General features: G+C 58.6%; 1 protein-coding gene across 1 annotated transcript in view; it reads left to right on the top strand.

Moving 5' to 3' along the window:
- Positions 1–15,878, top strand: part of LOC116937787 (carnitine O-palmitoyltransferase 1, liver isoform-like) — a 142,724-nt gene that overhangs the window by 57,829 nt on the left and 69,017 nt on the right. Inside the window, exons 5-9 of the mRNA XM_076057228.1 lie at positions 2,083–2,184; positions 10,139–10,276; positions 13,321–13,398; positions 14,392–14,499; positions 15,783–15,867. Of these exons, the coding sequence (XP_075913343.1) occupies positions 2,083–2,184; positions 10,139–10,276; positions 13,321–13,398; positions 14,392–14,499; positions 15,783–15,867 (511 nt within the window). The remainder of the gene's footprint in view (positions 1–2,082; positions 2,185–10,138; positions 10,277–13,320; positions 13,399–14,391; positions 14,500–15,782; positions 15,868–15,878) is intronic.

Raw genomic sequence — 15,878 nt, 5'->3', positions numbered from 1 at the left:
GACCTACATCTCTGCTTTATTGACCTGGTCAAGGCCTATGATACCATCAGTAGGCCTGGGCTCTGGGTCGTTCTTCGTGCTTTTGGAGTACCTGACCCTCTGCTCACGATCATTAAGGACCTTCATGATGGTGAGCGGGCCCGGGTAAAACTACGTGGCCGGGAGTCAGAGCCATTCCCTGTACACCTTGGGGTGCGACAGGGATGTCCTCTGGCTCCCACATTATTTAACATCTATTTTGACCACGTAGTTCGTGAAGCCTTCAATAGCTGTACCGGGGGAATCTCCATATGGTACAGATATAATGGGAGGCTAATCGATGCCCGGGTGCGGTCAAGGGATGGCTCCCTATTGCTCAACCACGTTATGTATGCTGATGATTTGGTAATAGCTGCTCAGTCAGAGGAGGAGTTGGAGACGCTGCTGCTGAGACTGGAGCGTGCCACTAAGAGGTGGGGCCTTACCATCAGCCCCACCAAAACTAAGCACCTGCCTGGGTATTTTGTACCGTCGGACACTCCGCCCCCACAACTCCCAATCGGTGATGGGGCAGTTGAGGAGAGAGTGGAGAGTTTCCCATACCTGGGCAGTGTGCTTATGACTGGCTCCAGTTTAACAGCAGAGGTCTCACTCCGAATCAGTCGAGCGGCAATATCTTTTCATCGGTTGCGTAACGCTGTGTGGAAGCTACCTGGTCTGTCGCTCCGCACTAAGCTTCAGGTCTTCTCGGCCACGGTCATTCCCTCCCTTCTCTACACTTGCGAAACGTGGACCCCCCTAATGGAACATCTTCGCCGGTTAGAAACATTTAGGCTGGCCTGCCTACGATCCATCCTGGGTTTAACCAGACTGGATTGTGTGAGGAGCTCACAAATCCTTGAAAGATCTGGGCAGGGTCCCATCGGTGAGCTCCTCCGGCAGGCAAGGCTGCGATGGCTGGGTCATGTAGCCCGCATGCCCAGCCACCGCATGCCGAAACAGCTTTTGTTTGGCCGGATTGAGGGGGCTAAGCGGGCGCGGCACGGGCTAGAGAAGAGATGGAGTGATGTGGTACAGGAGTACGTAGAGCTGAGTGGACTTGCCGATGACTGGTACCAGCGGTGTCAAGATCGGCCTCTGTGGAGGAGGCTCGTGAAGGATGCTACTGGGTAGTTGGAGGCAGTCGCCCTCCAACAACAACGGAGGGCGGAGGAGCGACGCTCACAACAACGAGCGGAGCGCCGGGTGGCTAAAGCACAGCAGGTTGGCACAGTAGGGGGCACAGGTGGTGCATCAGCCAGTCATCTCAGTCAGTCGACCCGTGGCACCTGGGTCTGCCCCGTGACCTCCTGCCAGCGGGCGTTCGACACTTCACGTGGCCTCAGGGTGCACATAGCCTGGCACAAGCGTCGTGGTGACGTCACCGCCACTTAGTGGCGAATGGCGGTTGTTGTTGTGTGTGTGTATCTGTGTGTGTGTGTGTATGTGTGTGTATCTGTGTGTGTGTGTGTATGTGTGTGTATCTGTGTGTGTGTGTATCTGTGTGTGTGTGTATCTGTGTGTGTGTGTATCTGTGTGTGTGTATCTGTGTGTGTGTGTGTATCTGTGTGTGTGTATCTGTGTGTGTGTGTGTATCTGTGTGTGTGTGTGTATCTGTGTGTGTGTGTATCTGTGTGTGTATCTGTGTATGTGTGTGTATCTGTGTGTGTGTGTATCTGTGTGTGTGTGTGTGTATCTGTGTGTGTGTGTATCTGTGTGTGTGTGTATCTGTGTGTGTTGGTGTTGGTGAGGCTGTGAACCTGTGTGTGTGTATATCTGTGTGTGTCTGTGTGTGTCTGTGTGTGTGTATCTGTGTGTATATCTGTGTGTGTGTGTATCTGTGTGTGTGTGTATCTGTGTGTGTGTGTGTATGTGTATCTGTGTGTGTGTGTGTATCTGTGTGTGTATCTGTGTGTGTTTATCTGTGTGTGTGTATCTGTGTGTGTATCTCTGTGTATGTATCTGTGTGTCTGTGTGTGTGTGTGTATCTGTGTGTGTATCTGTGTGTGTATCTGTGTGTGTATCTGTGTGTGTATCTGTGTGTGTATCTGTGTGTGTGTGTAGGTGTTGGTGAGACTATTCTCGGGCAGGAGGCCGCTACTCTTCTCTTTCCAGGCCTCCTTGCCACGCCTGCCGGTGCCGGCCCTGCACAGCACCGTCACACGGGTACACCCCTACACCCTACACCCCTACACCCTACACCCTACACCCCTACACCCTACACCCTACACCCCTACACCCTACACCCTACACCCCTACACCCCTACACCCTACACCCCTACACCCCTACACCCTACACCCCTACACCCTACACCCCTACACCCTACACCCCTACACCCTACACCCCTACACCCTACACCCCTACACCCTACACCCCTACACCCTACACCCCTACACCCTACACCCTACACACCTACACCCTACACCCTACACCCCTACACCCCTACACCCTACACCCCTACACCCTACACCCCTACACCCTACACCCCTACACCCTACACCCTACACCCTACACACCTACACCCTACACCCCTACACCCTACACCCCTACACCCTACACCCCTACACCCTACACCCTACACCCCTACACCCTACACCCTACACCCTACACCCCTACACCCTACACCCCTACACCCTACACCCCTACACCCTACACCCCTACACCCCTACACCCTACACCCCTACACCCTACACCCCTACACCCTACACCCTACACCCCTACACCCCTACACCCTACACCCTACACACCCCTACACCCTACACCCCTACACCCTACACCCCTACAGCCTACACCCCTACAGCCTACACCCCTACACCCCTACACCCTACACCCCTACACCCTACACCCCTACACCCTACACCCCTACACCCTACACCCCTACACCCCTACACCCTACACCCTACACCCCTACACCCTACACCCTACACCCCTACACCCTACACACCTACACCCTACACCCCTACACCCTACACCCTACACACCTACACCCTACACCCCTACACCCTACACCCTACACACCTACACCCTACACCCTACACCCCTACACCCTACACCCTACACCCTACACCCCTACACCCTACACCCCTACACCCTACACACCCCTACACCCCTACACCCTACACCCCTACACCCTACACCCCTACACCCCTACACCCTACACCCCTACACCCTACACCCCTACACCCTACACCCTACACCCCTACACCCTACACACCCCTACACCCCTACACCCTACACCCTACACCCCTACACCCTACACCCTACACCCCTACACCCTACACACCCCTACACCCTACACCCTACACCCCTACACCCTACACCCCTACACCCTACACCCCTACACCCTACACTCCTACACCCTACACACCCCTACACCCTACACCCTACACCCCTACACCCCTACACCCTACACCCCTACACACCTACACCCCTACACACCTACACACCCTACACCCCTACACACCCTACACCCCTACACACCCTACACCCCTACACACCCTACACACCCTACACACCTACACACCCTACACACACTACACCCTACACCCTACACCCCTACACCCCTACACCCCTACACCCTACACCCCTACACCCTACACCCCTACACCCTACACACCTACACCCTACACCCCTACACCCCTACACACCTACACCCTACACACCTACACCCTACACCCCTACACCCTACACACCCCTACACCCTACACACCCCTACACCCTACACCCCTACACACCTACACCCCTACACACCTACACACCCTACACCCCTACACACCCTACACCCCTACACACCCCTACACACCCTACACACCCTACACACCTACACACCCTACACACACTACACCCTACACCCCTACACACCCTACACCCCCTACACCCTACACCCTACACACCCTACACCCCTACACACCCTACACCCCTACACACCCTACACCCCTACACACCCTACACACCCTACACCCCTACACCCTACACCCTACACCCCTACACACTCTACACACCCTACACACCCTACCCCCTACACCCTACACACCTACACCCTACACCCTACACACTACACCCTACTCCCCTACACCCTACACACCCTACACCCTACACACCCTACACCCCTACACCCTACACACTACACACTACACCCTACACCCCTACACACCCTACACCCCTACACCCCTACACACCCTACACCCCTACACCCCTACACACCCTACACCCCTACACACCCTACACACCCTACACACCCTACACCCCTACACACCCTACACCCCTACGCCCCTACACCCCTACACCCTACGCCCCTACATCCCTACACACCCTACACCCCTACACCCCCTACACCCCTACACCCCCTACACCCTACACCCCCTACACCCTATCCTCTCTCACCGTGTGTCTCTCTCTCTCACCGTGTGTCTCTCTCCCCGTGTCTCTCTCTCACCGTGTGTCTCTCTCACCGTGTGTCTCTCTCACCGTGTGTCTCTCTCTCACCGTCTCTCTCTCCCCGTGTCTCTCTCTCACCGTGTCTCTCTCTCACCGTGTGTCTCTCTCTCACCGTGTGTCTCTCTCTCACCGTGTCTCTCTCTCACCGTGTGTCTCTCTCACCGTGTGTCTCTCTCTCACCGTGTGTCTCTCTCCCCGTGTGTCTCTCTCTCCCTGTGTGTCTCTCTCTCACCGTGTGTCTCTCTCTCCCTGTGTATCTCTCTCTCACCGTGTGTCTCTCTCTCTGCGTCTCTCTCTCCCCGTGTGTCTCTCTCTCCCCGTGTGTCTCTCTCTCACCGTGTGTCTCTCTCTCACCGTGTCTCTCTCTCTCACCGTGTGTCTCTCTCCCCGTGTGTCTCTCTCACCGTGTGTCTCTCTCTCACCGTGTGTCTCTCTCTCCCCGTGTGTCTCTTTCCCCGTGTGTCTCTCTCTCCCCGTGTGTCTCTCTCTCCCCGTGTGTCTCTCTCACCCCTTGTGTCTCTCTCTCTGTATCTCTCTCTCACCGTGTGTCTCTCTCTCACCATGTGTCTCTCTCTCCCCGTGTGTCTCTCTCTCCCCGTGTGTCTCTCTCTCCCCGTGTGTCTCTCTCTCCCCGTGTGTCTCTCTCTCTGTATCTCTCTCTCACCGTGTGTCTCTCTCTCACCATGTGTCTCTCTCTCCCCGTGTGTCTCTCTCTCACCGTGTGTCTCTCTCTCTGCGTCTCTCTCTCACCGTGTGTCTCTCTCCCCGTGTGTCTCTCTCACCGTGTGTCTCTCTCTCACCGTGTGTCTCTCTCTCCCCGTGTGTCTCTCTCTCACCGTGTGTCTCTCTCCCCGTGTGTCTCTCTCTCACCGTGTGTCTCTCTCTCTCACCGTGTGTCTCTCTCTCACCGTGTGTCTCTCTCTCACCGTGTGTCTCTCTCTCTCACCGTGTGTCTCTCTCCCCGTGTGTCTCTCTCTCACCGTGTGTCTCTCTCACCGTGTGTCTCTCTCTCACCGTGTGTCTCTCTCTCTCACCGTGTGTCTCTCTCTCCCCGTGTGTCTCTCTCTCACCGTGTGTCTCTCTCACCGTGTGTCTCTCTCTCACCGTTTGTCTCTCTCCCCGTGTGTCTCTCTCTCACCGTGTGTCTCTCTCTCCCCGTGTCTCTCTCTCACCGTGTGTCTCTCTCTCACCGTGTGTCTCTCTCTCCCCGTGTGTCTCTCTCCCCGTGTGTCTCTCTCTCCCCGTGTGTCTCTCTCTCACCGTGTCTCTCTCTCACCGTGTCTCTCTCTCACCGTGTGTCTCTCTCACCGTGTCTCTCTCACCGTGTGTCTCTCTCCCCCTTCCAGTGCCTGGAGTCGATGAGACCCCTCATGAACGACGACTCTTTCTCCCAGCTTGAGTCTCTCTCTCACCGTGTGTCTCTCTCTCACTGTGTGTCTCTCTCTCTGTGTCTCTCTCTCTGTGTCTCTCTCTCACCGTGTGTCTCTCTCACCGTGTGTCTCTCTCTCCCCGTGTCTGTCTCTCTCTCACCGTGTGTCTCTCTCTCCCCGTGTGTCTCTCTCCCCGTGTGTCTCTCTCTCCCCGTGTGTCTCTCTCTCACCGTGTGTCTCTCTCTCACCGTGTGTCTCTCTCCCCGTGTGTCTCTCTCTCACCGTGTGTCTCTCTCCCCGTGTGTCTCTCTCCCCGTGTGTCTCTCTCCCCGTGTGTCTCTCTCCCCCTCCCAGTGCCTGGATTCGATGAGACCCCTCATGAACGACGACTCTTTCTCCCAGCTTGAGTCTCTCTCTCACCGTGTGTCTCTCTCACCGTGTGTCTCTCTCACCGTGTGTCTCTCTCTCACCGTGTGTCTCTCTCTCTGTATCTCTCTCTCACCGTGTGTCTCTCTCTCACCGTGTGTCTCTCTCCCCGTGTCTCTCTCCCAGTGCCTGGAGTCGATGAGACCCCTCATGAACGACGACTCTTTCTCCCAGCTTGAGTCTCTCTCTCCCCGTGTGTCTCTCTCACCGTGTGTCTCTCTCTCCCCGTGTGTCTCTCTCACCGTGTGTCTCTCTCTCACCGTGTGTCTCTCACCGTGTGTCTCTCTCACCGTGTGTCTCTCTCCCCGTGTGTCTCTCTCACCGTGTCTCTCTCACCGTGTGTCTCTCTCACCGTGTCTCTCTCTCCCCGTGTGTCTCTCTCACCGTGTCTCTCTCACCGTGTGTCTCTCTCTCACCGTGTGTCTCTCTCTCACCGTGTGTCTCTCTCTCACCGTGTGTCTCTCTCTCACCGTGTCTCTCTCTCACCGTGTGTCTCTCTCTCACCGTGTGTCTCTCTCTCACCGTGTGTCTCTCTCTCACCGTGTGTCTCTCCCAGTGCCTGGAGTCGATGAGACCCCTCATGAACGACGACTCTTTCTCCCAGCTTGAGTCTCTCTCTCACCGTGTGTCTCTCTCTCCCCGTGTGTCTCTCCCAGTGCCTCGAGTCGATGAGACCCCTCATGAACGACGACTCTTTCTCCCAGCTTGTGTCTCTCTCTCACCGTGTGTCTCTCTCACCGTGTGTCTCTCTCCCCGTGTGTCTCTCCCAGTGCCTGGAGTCGATGAGACCCCTCATGAACGACGACTCTTTCTCCCAGGTTGAGTCTCTCTCTCACCGTGTGTCTCTCTCTCCCCGTGTGTCTCTCCCAGTGCCTCGAGTCGATGAGACCCCTCATGAACGACGACTCTTTCTCCCAGCTTGAGTCTCTCTCTCCCCGTGTGTCTCTCTCACCGTGTCTCTCTCTCCCCGTGTGTCTCTCTCTCACCGTGTGTCTCTCTCACCGTGTGTCTCTCTCACCGTGTGTCTCTCTCACCGTGTGTCTCTCTCTCACCGTGTGTCTCTCTCCCCGTGTGTCTCTCTCTCACCATCTGCCTCTCCCAGTGCCTGGAGTCGATGAGACCCCTCATGAACGACGACTCTTTCTCCCAGCTTGAGTCTCTCTCTCACCATGTGTCTCTCTCCCCGTGTGTCTCTCTCACCGTGTGTCTCTCTCTCACCGTGTGTCTCTCTCTCACCGTGTGTCTCTCTCACCGTGTGTCTCTCTCTCACCGTGTGTCTCTCTCCCCGTGTGTCTCTCTCCCCCTCTCAGTGCCTCGAGTCGATGAGACCCCTCATGAACGACGACTCTTTCTCCCAGCTTGAGTCTCTCTCTCACCGTGTGTCTCTCTCACCGTGTCTCTCTCTCACCGTGTCTCTCTCTCCCCGTGTGTCTCTCTCCCCGTGTGTCTCTCCCAGTGCCTGGAGTCGATGAGACCCCTCATGAACGACGACTCTTTCTCCCAGCTTGTGTCTCTCTCTCACCGTGTGTCTCTCTCTCACCGTGTGTCTCTCTCCCCGTGTGTCTCTCTCCCCGTGTGTCTCTCCCAGTGCCTCGAGTCGATGAGACCCCTCATGAACGACGACTCTTTCTCCCAGCTTGAGTCTCTCTCTCACCGTTTGTCTCTCTCACCGTGTCTCTCTCTCTCCCCGTGTGTCTCTCTCACCGTGTCTCTCTCACCGTGTGTCTCTCTCTCACCGTGTCTCTCTCTCTCCCCGTGTGTCTCTCTCACCGTGTCTCTCTCACCGTGTGTCTCTCTCTCACCGTGTGTCTCTCTCACCGTGTCTCTCTCTCTCCCCGTGTGTCTCTCTCACCGTGTCTCTCTCACCGTGTGTCTCTCTCTCACCGTGTGTCTCTCTCACCGTGTCTCTCTCGCTCTCCCTGTGTGTCTCTCTCTCACCGTGTGTCTCTCTCACCGTGTGTCTCTCTCACCGTGTCTCTCTCACCGTGTGTCTCTCTCTCACCGTGTGTCTCTCTCCCCCTCCCAGTGCCTCGAGTCGATGAGACCCCTCATGAACGACGACTCTTTCTCCCAGCTTGAGTCTCTCTCTCCCCGTGTGTCTCTCTCTCACCGTGTGTCTCTCTCACCGTGTCTCTCTCTCCCCGTGTGTCTCTCTCCCCGTGTGTCTCTCTCCCCGTGTGTCTCTCCCAGTGCCTGGAGTCGATGAGACCCCTCATGAACGACGACTCTTTCTCCCAGCTTGAGTCTCTCTCCCCATGTGTCTCTCTCTCACCGTGTGTCTCTCTCACCGTGTGTCTCTCTCTCCCCGTGTCTGTCTCTCTCTCACCGTGTGTCTCTCTCTCACCGTGTGTCTCTCTCCCCGTGTGTCTCTCTCTCCCCGTGTCTGTCTCTCTCTCTCCGTGTCTGTCTCTCTCTCACCGTGTGTCTCTCTCTCACCGTGTGTCTCTCTCTCACCGTGTGTCTCTCTCCCCGTGTGTCTCTCTCTCACCGTGTCTGTCTCTCTCTCACCGTGTGTCTCTCTCTCACCGTGCGTCTCTCTCACCGTGTGTCTCTCTCTCACCGTGTGTCTCTCTCTCACCGTGTGTCTCTCTCTCACCGTGTGTCTCTCTCACCGTGTGTCTCTCTCCCCGTGTCTCTCTCTCACCGTGTGTCTCTCTCACCGTGTGTCTCTCTCCCCGTCTGCCTCTCCCAGTGCCTGGAGTCGATGAGACCCCTCATGAACGACGACTCTTTCTCCCAGCTTGAGTCCCTCTCTCCCCGTGTGTCTCTCTCCCCGTGTGTCTCTCCCAGTGCCTGGAGTCGATGAGACCCCTCATGAACGACGACTCTTTCTCCCTTCTTGAGTCTCTCTCTCCCCGTGTGTCTCTCTCTCCCCGTGTGTCTCTCTCTCCCCGTGTGTCTCTCTCCCCGTGTGTCTCTCTCCCCGTCTGCCTCTCCCAGTGCCTGGAGTCGATGAGACCCCTCATGAACGACGACTCTTTCTCCCAGCTTGAGTCTCTCTCTCACCGTGTGTCTCTCTCTCACCGTGTGTCTCTCTCTCACCGTGTGTCTCTCTCCCCGTGTGTCTCTCCCAGTGCCTGGAGTCGATGAGACCCCTCATGAACGACGACTCTTTCTCCCAGCTTGAGTCTCTCTCTCACCGTGTGTCACTCTCTCACCGTGTGTCTCTCTCTCACCGTGTGTCTCTCTCCCCGTGTGTCTCTCCCAGTGCCTGGAGTCGATGAGACCCCTCATGAACGACGACTCTTTCTCCCAGCTTGAGTCTCTCTCTCACCGTGTGTCTCTCTCTCCCCGTGTCTGTCTCTCTCTCACCGTGTGTCTCTCTCTCCCCGTGTCTGTCTCTCTCTCACCGTGTGTCTCTCTCCCCGTGTGTCTCTCCCAGTGCCTGGAGTCGATGAGACCCCTCATGAACGACGACTCTTTCTCCCAGCTTGAGTCTCTCTCTCACCGTGTGTCTCTCTCTCCCCGTGTCTGTCTCTCTCTCACCGTGTGTCTCTCTCTCCCCGTGTCTGTCTCTCTCTCACCGTGTGTCTCTCTCTCACCGTGTGTCTCACCGTGTGTCTCTCTCCTTGTGTGTCTCTCTCCCCGTGTGTCTCTCTCCCCCTCTCAGTGCCTCGAGTCGATGAGACCCCTCATGAACGACGACTCTTTCTCCCAGCTTGAGTCTCTCTCTCCCCGTGTGTCTCTCTCACCGTGTGTCTCTCTCCCCGTGTGTCTCTCTCTCACCGTGTGTCTCTCTCTCACCGTGTCTCTCTCTCACCGTGTGTCTCTCTCACCGTGTCTCTCTCTCCCCGTGTGTCTCTCTCTCACCGTGTGTCTCTCTCTCACCGTGTGTCTCTCTCTCACCGTGTGTCTCTCTCCCCGTGTGTCTCTCTCCCTCTCCCAGTGCCTGGAGTCGATGAGACCCCTCATGAACGACGACTCTTTCTCCCAGCTTGAGTCTCTCTCTCGGGACTTTGAGTCCGGGCTCGGACGGAGACTGCAGCGGTACCTCGTCCTCAAGTCCTGGTGGGCGAGCAATTACGTGAGACTCGCACGGGGGAGACACGGGGGGGGGGGGGGAGACACGGGGGGGGAGACACGGGGGGGGGGAGACACGGGGGGGGAGACACGGGGGGGGAGACACGGGGGGGGGAGACACGGGGGAGATACACGGGGTACATGGGGGAGACACACGGGGGAGATACACGGGGGGGAGACACACGGGGGAGACACGGGGGAGACACACGGGGGAGATACACGGGGTACATGGGGGAGACACACGGGGGAGACACGGGGGAGACACGGGGGAGACACACGGGGGAGACACACGGGGGAGACACGGGGGAGACACGGGGGAGACACACGGGGGAGACACGGGGGAGACACACGGGGGAGACACACGGGGGAGACACGGGGGAGACACGGGGGAGACACACGGGGGAGACACGGGGGAGACACGGGGGAGACACGGGGGAGACGCACGGGGGAGATACACAGGGTACATGGGGGAGACACACGGGGGAGACACGGGGGAGACACACGGGGGAGATACACGGGGTACATGGGGGAGACACACGGGGGAGACACGGGGGAGACACGGGGGAGACACACGGGGGAGACACGGGGGAGACACACGGGGGAGACACGGGGGAGACGCACGGGGGAGACACACGGGGGAGACGCGCGGGGGAGACACACGGGGGAGACACGGGGGAGACACGGGGGAGACACGGGGGAGACACGGGGGAGACACGGGGGAGACACACGGGGGAGACACTCGGGGGAGACACGGGGGAGACACGGGGGAGACACGGGGGAGACACACGGGTGGAGACACGGGGGAGACACACGGGGGAGACACACGGGAGACACCCGGGGGAGACACGGGGGAGACACACGGGGGAGACACTCGGGGGAGACACACGGGGGAGACACGGGGGAGACACGGGGGAGACACACAGGGGGAGACACGGGGGAGACACACGGGGGAGACACACAGGGGAGACACTCGGGGGAGACACGGGGGAGACACGGGTGGAGACACACGGGGGAGACACGGGGGAGACACACAGGGGGAGACACGGGGGAGACACACGGGGGAGACACACGGGGGAGACACACGGGGGAGACACACGGGGGAGACACGGGGGAGACACGGGGAAGACACGGGGAAGACACTCGGGGGAGACACGGGGAAGACACACGGGGGAGACACACGGGGGAGACACGGGCGAGACACACGGGGGAGACACACGGGGGAGACACTCGGGGGAGACACGGGGGAGACACGGGGAAGACACGGGGAAGACACTCGGGGGAGACACACGGGGAAGACACGGGGGAGACACACGGGGGAGACACACGGGGGAGACACTCGGGGGAGACACGGGGGAGACACGGGGGAGACACACGGGGGAGACACACAGGGGAGACACGGGGGAGACACACGGGGAAGACACGGGGGAGACACACGGGGGAGACACGGGGGAGACGCGCGGGGAGACACACGGGGGAGACACGGGGGAATCACGGGGGAGACACACGGGGGGGGGGGAGACACGGGAGACACACAGGGGAGACACAGAGAGACATGGGGACACGGAGACACGTCGACACAGACATGGAGACACGGAGGTGAAGACATGAGGGCGATTGAGTGGGTGACTACATGGGTAGCTATGTGTGTGGGTGGCTATGTGTGTGGGTGACTGTGTGTGTGGGTGGCTATGTGTGTGGGTGGCTATGTGTGTGGGTGGCTGTGTGTGTGAGTGGCTGTGTGTGTGGGTGGCTGTGTGTGTGGGTGGCTGTGTGTGTGGGTGGCTGTGTGTGTGGGTGGCTATGTGTGTGGGTGGCTATGTGTGTGGGTGGCTATGTGTGTGGGTGACTGTGTGTGTGGGTGGCTGTGTGTGTGGGTGGCTGTGTGTGTGGGTGGCTGTGTGTGTGGGTGGCTGTGTGTGTGGGTGGCTGTGTGTGTGGGTGGCTATGTGTGTGGGTGACTGTGTGTGCGGGTGAGTGACTGTGTGGGTGGCTGTGGGTGACTGTGTGAGTGACTGTGTGAGTGACTGTGGGTACAGGTGAGTGACTGTGTGGCTGACTGTGGGTACAGGTGAGTGACTGTGTGAGTGACTGTGTGGCTGACTGTGGGTACAGGTGAGTGACTGTGTGGGTGACTGTGGGTGCAGGTGAGTGACTGTGTGAGTGACTGTGTGAGTGACTGTGTGGCTGACTGTGGGTACAGGTGAGTGACTGTGTGGGTGACTGTGTGGGTGACTGTGGGTGCAGGTGAGTGACTGTGTGGGTGACTGTGGGTGACTGTGGGTACAGGTGAGTGACTGTGTGGGTGACTGTGGGTGACTGTGGGTACAGGTGAGTGACTGTGTGAGTGACTGTGTGGGTGACTGTGGGTACAGGTGAGTGACTGTGTGGGTGACTGTGGGTGACTGTGGGTACAGGTGAGTGACTGTGTGGGTGACTGTGTGGGTGACTGTGGGTACAGGTGAGTGACTGTGTGGGTGACTGTGGCTGACTGTGGGTACAGGTGAGTAACTGTGTGGGTGACTGTGTGGGTGACTGTGGGTACAGGTGAGTGACTGTGTGGGTGACTGTGTGGGTGACTGTGGGTACAGGTGAGTGACTGTGTGAGTGACTGTGTGGGTGACTGTGGGTACAGGTGAGTGACTGTGTGGGTGACTGTGGCTGACTGTGGGTACAGGTGAGTGACTGTGTGGGTGACTGTGGGTGACTGTGGGTACAGGTGAGTGACTGTGTGGGTGACTGTGGCTGACTGGGTGCAGGTGAGTCACTGTGTGAGTGACTGTGTGGGTGACTGTGGCTGACTGGGTGCAGGTGAGTCACTGTGTGAGTGACTGTGTGGGTGACTGTGTGGGTGACTGTGGGTACAGGTGAGTGACTGTGTGAGTGACTGTGTGGGTGACTGTGTGGGTGACTGGGTACAGGTGAGTGACTGTGTGGGTGACTGTGTGGGTGACTGTGGGTACAGGTGAGTGACTGTGTGGGTGACTGTGTGGGTGACTGGGTACAGGTGAGTGACTGTGTGGGTGACTGTGTGGGTGACTGTGGGTACAGGTGAGTGACTGGTGGGAGGAGTATATTTACCTGCGGTCGAGGGAGCCCCTGATGGTCAACAGCAACTACTACGCCATGGTAAACCACCGTCACCACCACCACCATCATCATCATTGTCATGAGCATCACCACCATCATCATCCATCATCACCACTGTCACTACCATCGTCACCACCATCGTCACCACCATCATCCATCATCACCACCATCACTGTCACCACCACCGTCACCACCATCGTCCATCATCACCACCATCACCACCACCGTCACCACCACCATCACCTCCACCACCATCATCATCATTGTCATGAGCATCGTCATCCATCATCATCCATCATCACCTCCACCGTCACCACCATCGTGACTACCATCGTCACCACCATCGTCACCACCATCATCCATCATCACCACCATGACTACCATCGTCACCACCATCGTCACCACCATCACCACCGTCACCACCACCGTCACCACCACCGTCACCACCACCACCACCACCATCCATCGTCACCACCGTCACCACCACCGTCACCACCACCATCACCACCACCACCACCACCACCACCGTCACCACCACCATCACCACCACCACCGTCACCACCACCATCACCACCACCGTCACCACCACCGTCACCACCACCACCATCCATCGTCACCACCACCGTCACCACCACCATCACCACCACCACCACCACCACCGTCACCACCACCATCACCACCACCACCGTCACCACCACCGTCACCACCACCGTCACCACCACCACCACCACCATCCATCGTCACCACCACCGTCACCACCACCATCACCACCACCACCACCACCACCGTCACCACCACCGTCACCACCGTCACCACCACCACCGTCACCACCACCACCACCACCATCCATCGTCACCACCACCGTCACCACCACCACCGTCACCACCACTGTCACCACCACCGTCACCACCACCACCGTCACCACCACCACCGTCACCACCACCACCATTGCCGGCCCTACCCGTGCTGCGGGCTGGCGGAGCGCGAGGATTTCCGTCGGAGCGGACCCGCGTGTGCCCCACCCCGCCCCAGGACTTCCTGTACGTGACGCCAACGCACGTGCAGGCGGCTCGTGCCGGGAACCTGCTGCACGCCGTCATGCTGTACCGGCGGCGGCTCGACCGCGGGGACATCAAACCGGTAGGCTGCACCGCTCTACACCACCACCACCACCACCAACGTACACCGTACACCGTACACCACCACCACCACGTACACCACCACCACCACCGCCACCAACGTACACCGTACACCAACACGTACACCAACACGTACACCAACACGTACACCACCACCACGTACACCAACACGTACACCAACACGTACACCAACACGTACACCAACACGTACACCAACACGTACACCAACACGTACACCACCACCACGTACACCACCACCACGTACACCACCACCACGTACACCACCACCACGTACACCGTACACCACCACCACGTACACCACCACCACCACGTACACCACCACCACGTACACCACCACGTACACCACCACGTACACCGTACACCACCACCACCACCACGTACACCACCACCACCACGTACACCACCACCACCACGTACACCACCACCACCACGTACACCACCACCACGTACACCACCACCGCGTACACCACCACCACGTACACCACCACCACTTACACCACCACCACCACGTACACCACCACCACGTACACCACCACCACGTACACCACCACCACTTACACCACCACCACCACGTACACCACCACCACGTACACCACCACCACGTACACCACCACCACCACGTACACCACCGCCACGTACACCACCACCACCACCACGTACACCACCACGTACACCACCACCACGTACACCACCACCACTTACACCACCACCACCACGTACACCACCACCACGTACACCACCACCACGTACACCACCACCACCACGTACACCACCGCCACGTACACCACCACCACCACCACGTACACCACCACCACCACCACGTACACCACCACGTACACCGCCACCACCACCACCAAGTACACTCGTGTCCCTGTGTCTCCTCCCCGCGTGTCTTCCCCCCCCGCGTGTCTCCGTGTCTCCTCCACGCGTGTCTCCGTGTCTCCACGCGTGTCTCCGTGTCTCCTCCACGCGTGTCTCCGTGTCTCCCTCCACACGTGTCTCCGTGTCTCCCTCCACACGTGTCTCCGTGTCTCCTCCACGCGTGTCTCCGTGTCTCCCTCCACACGTGTCTCCGTGTCTCCCTCCACACGTGTCTCCGTGTCTCCTCCACGCGTGTCTCCATGTCTCCCTCCACACGTGTCTCCGTGTCTCCCTCCACGCGTGTCTCCGTGTCTCCCTCCACACGTGTCTCCGTGTCTCCTCCACGCGTGTCTCCGTGTCTCCTCCACGAGTGTCTCCCTGTCTCCTCTCCCCGTGTCTCAGCTTATGCTGCAAGGAGCCGTGCCCATGTGCTCTGCTCAGTATGAGAGGATGTTCAACACAACCAGAATCCCTGGTGTGGAAACAGGTGAACCACTC

The sequence above is a fragment of the Petromyzon marinus genome, chromosome 80 (assembly GCF_048934315.1).
Source record: "Petromyzon marinus isolate PM22_M1 ecotype Great Lakes invasive population chromosome 80, UKy_Petmar_22M1.pri1.0, whole genome shotgun sequence".
Lineage (NCBI taxonomy): Eukaryota > Metazoa > Chordata > Hyperoartia > Petromyzontiformes > Petromyzontidae > Petromyzon > Petromyzon marinus.
Note: the sequence above shows the minus strand (reverse complement) of the source record. Positions and strands in the feature narration are given on the sequence as shown.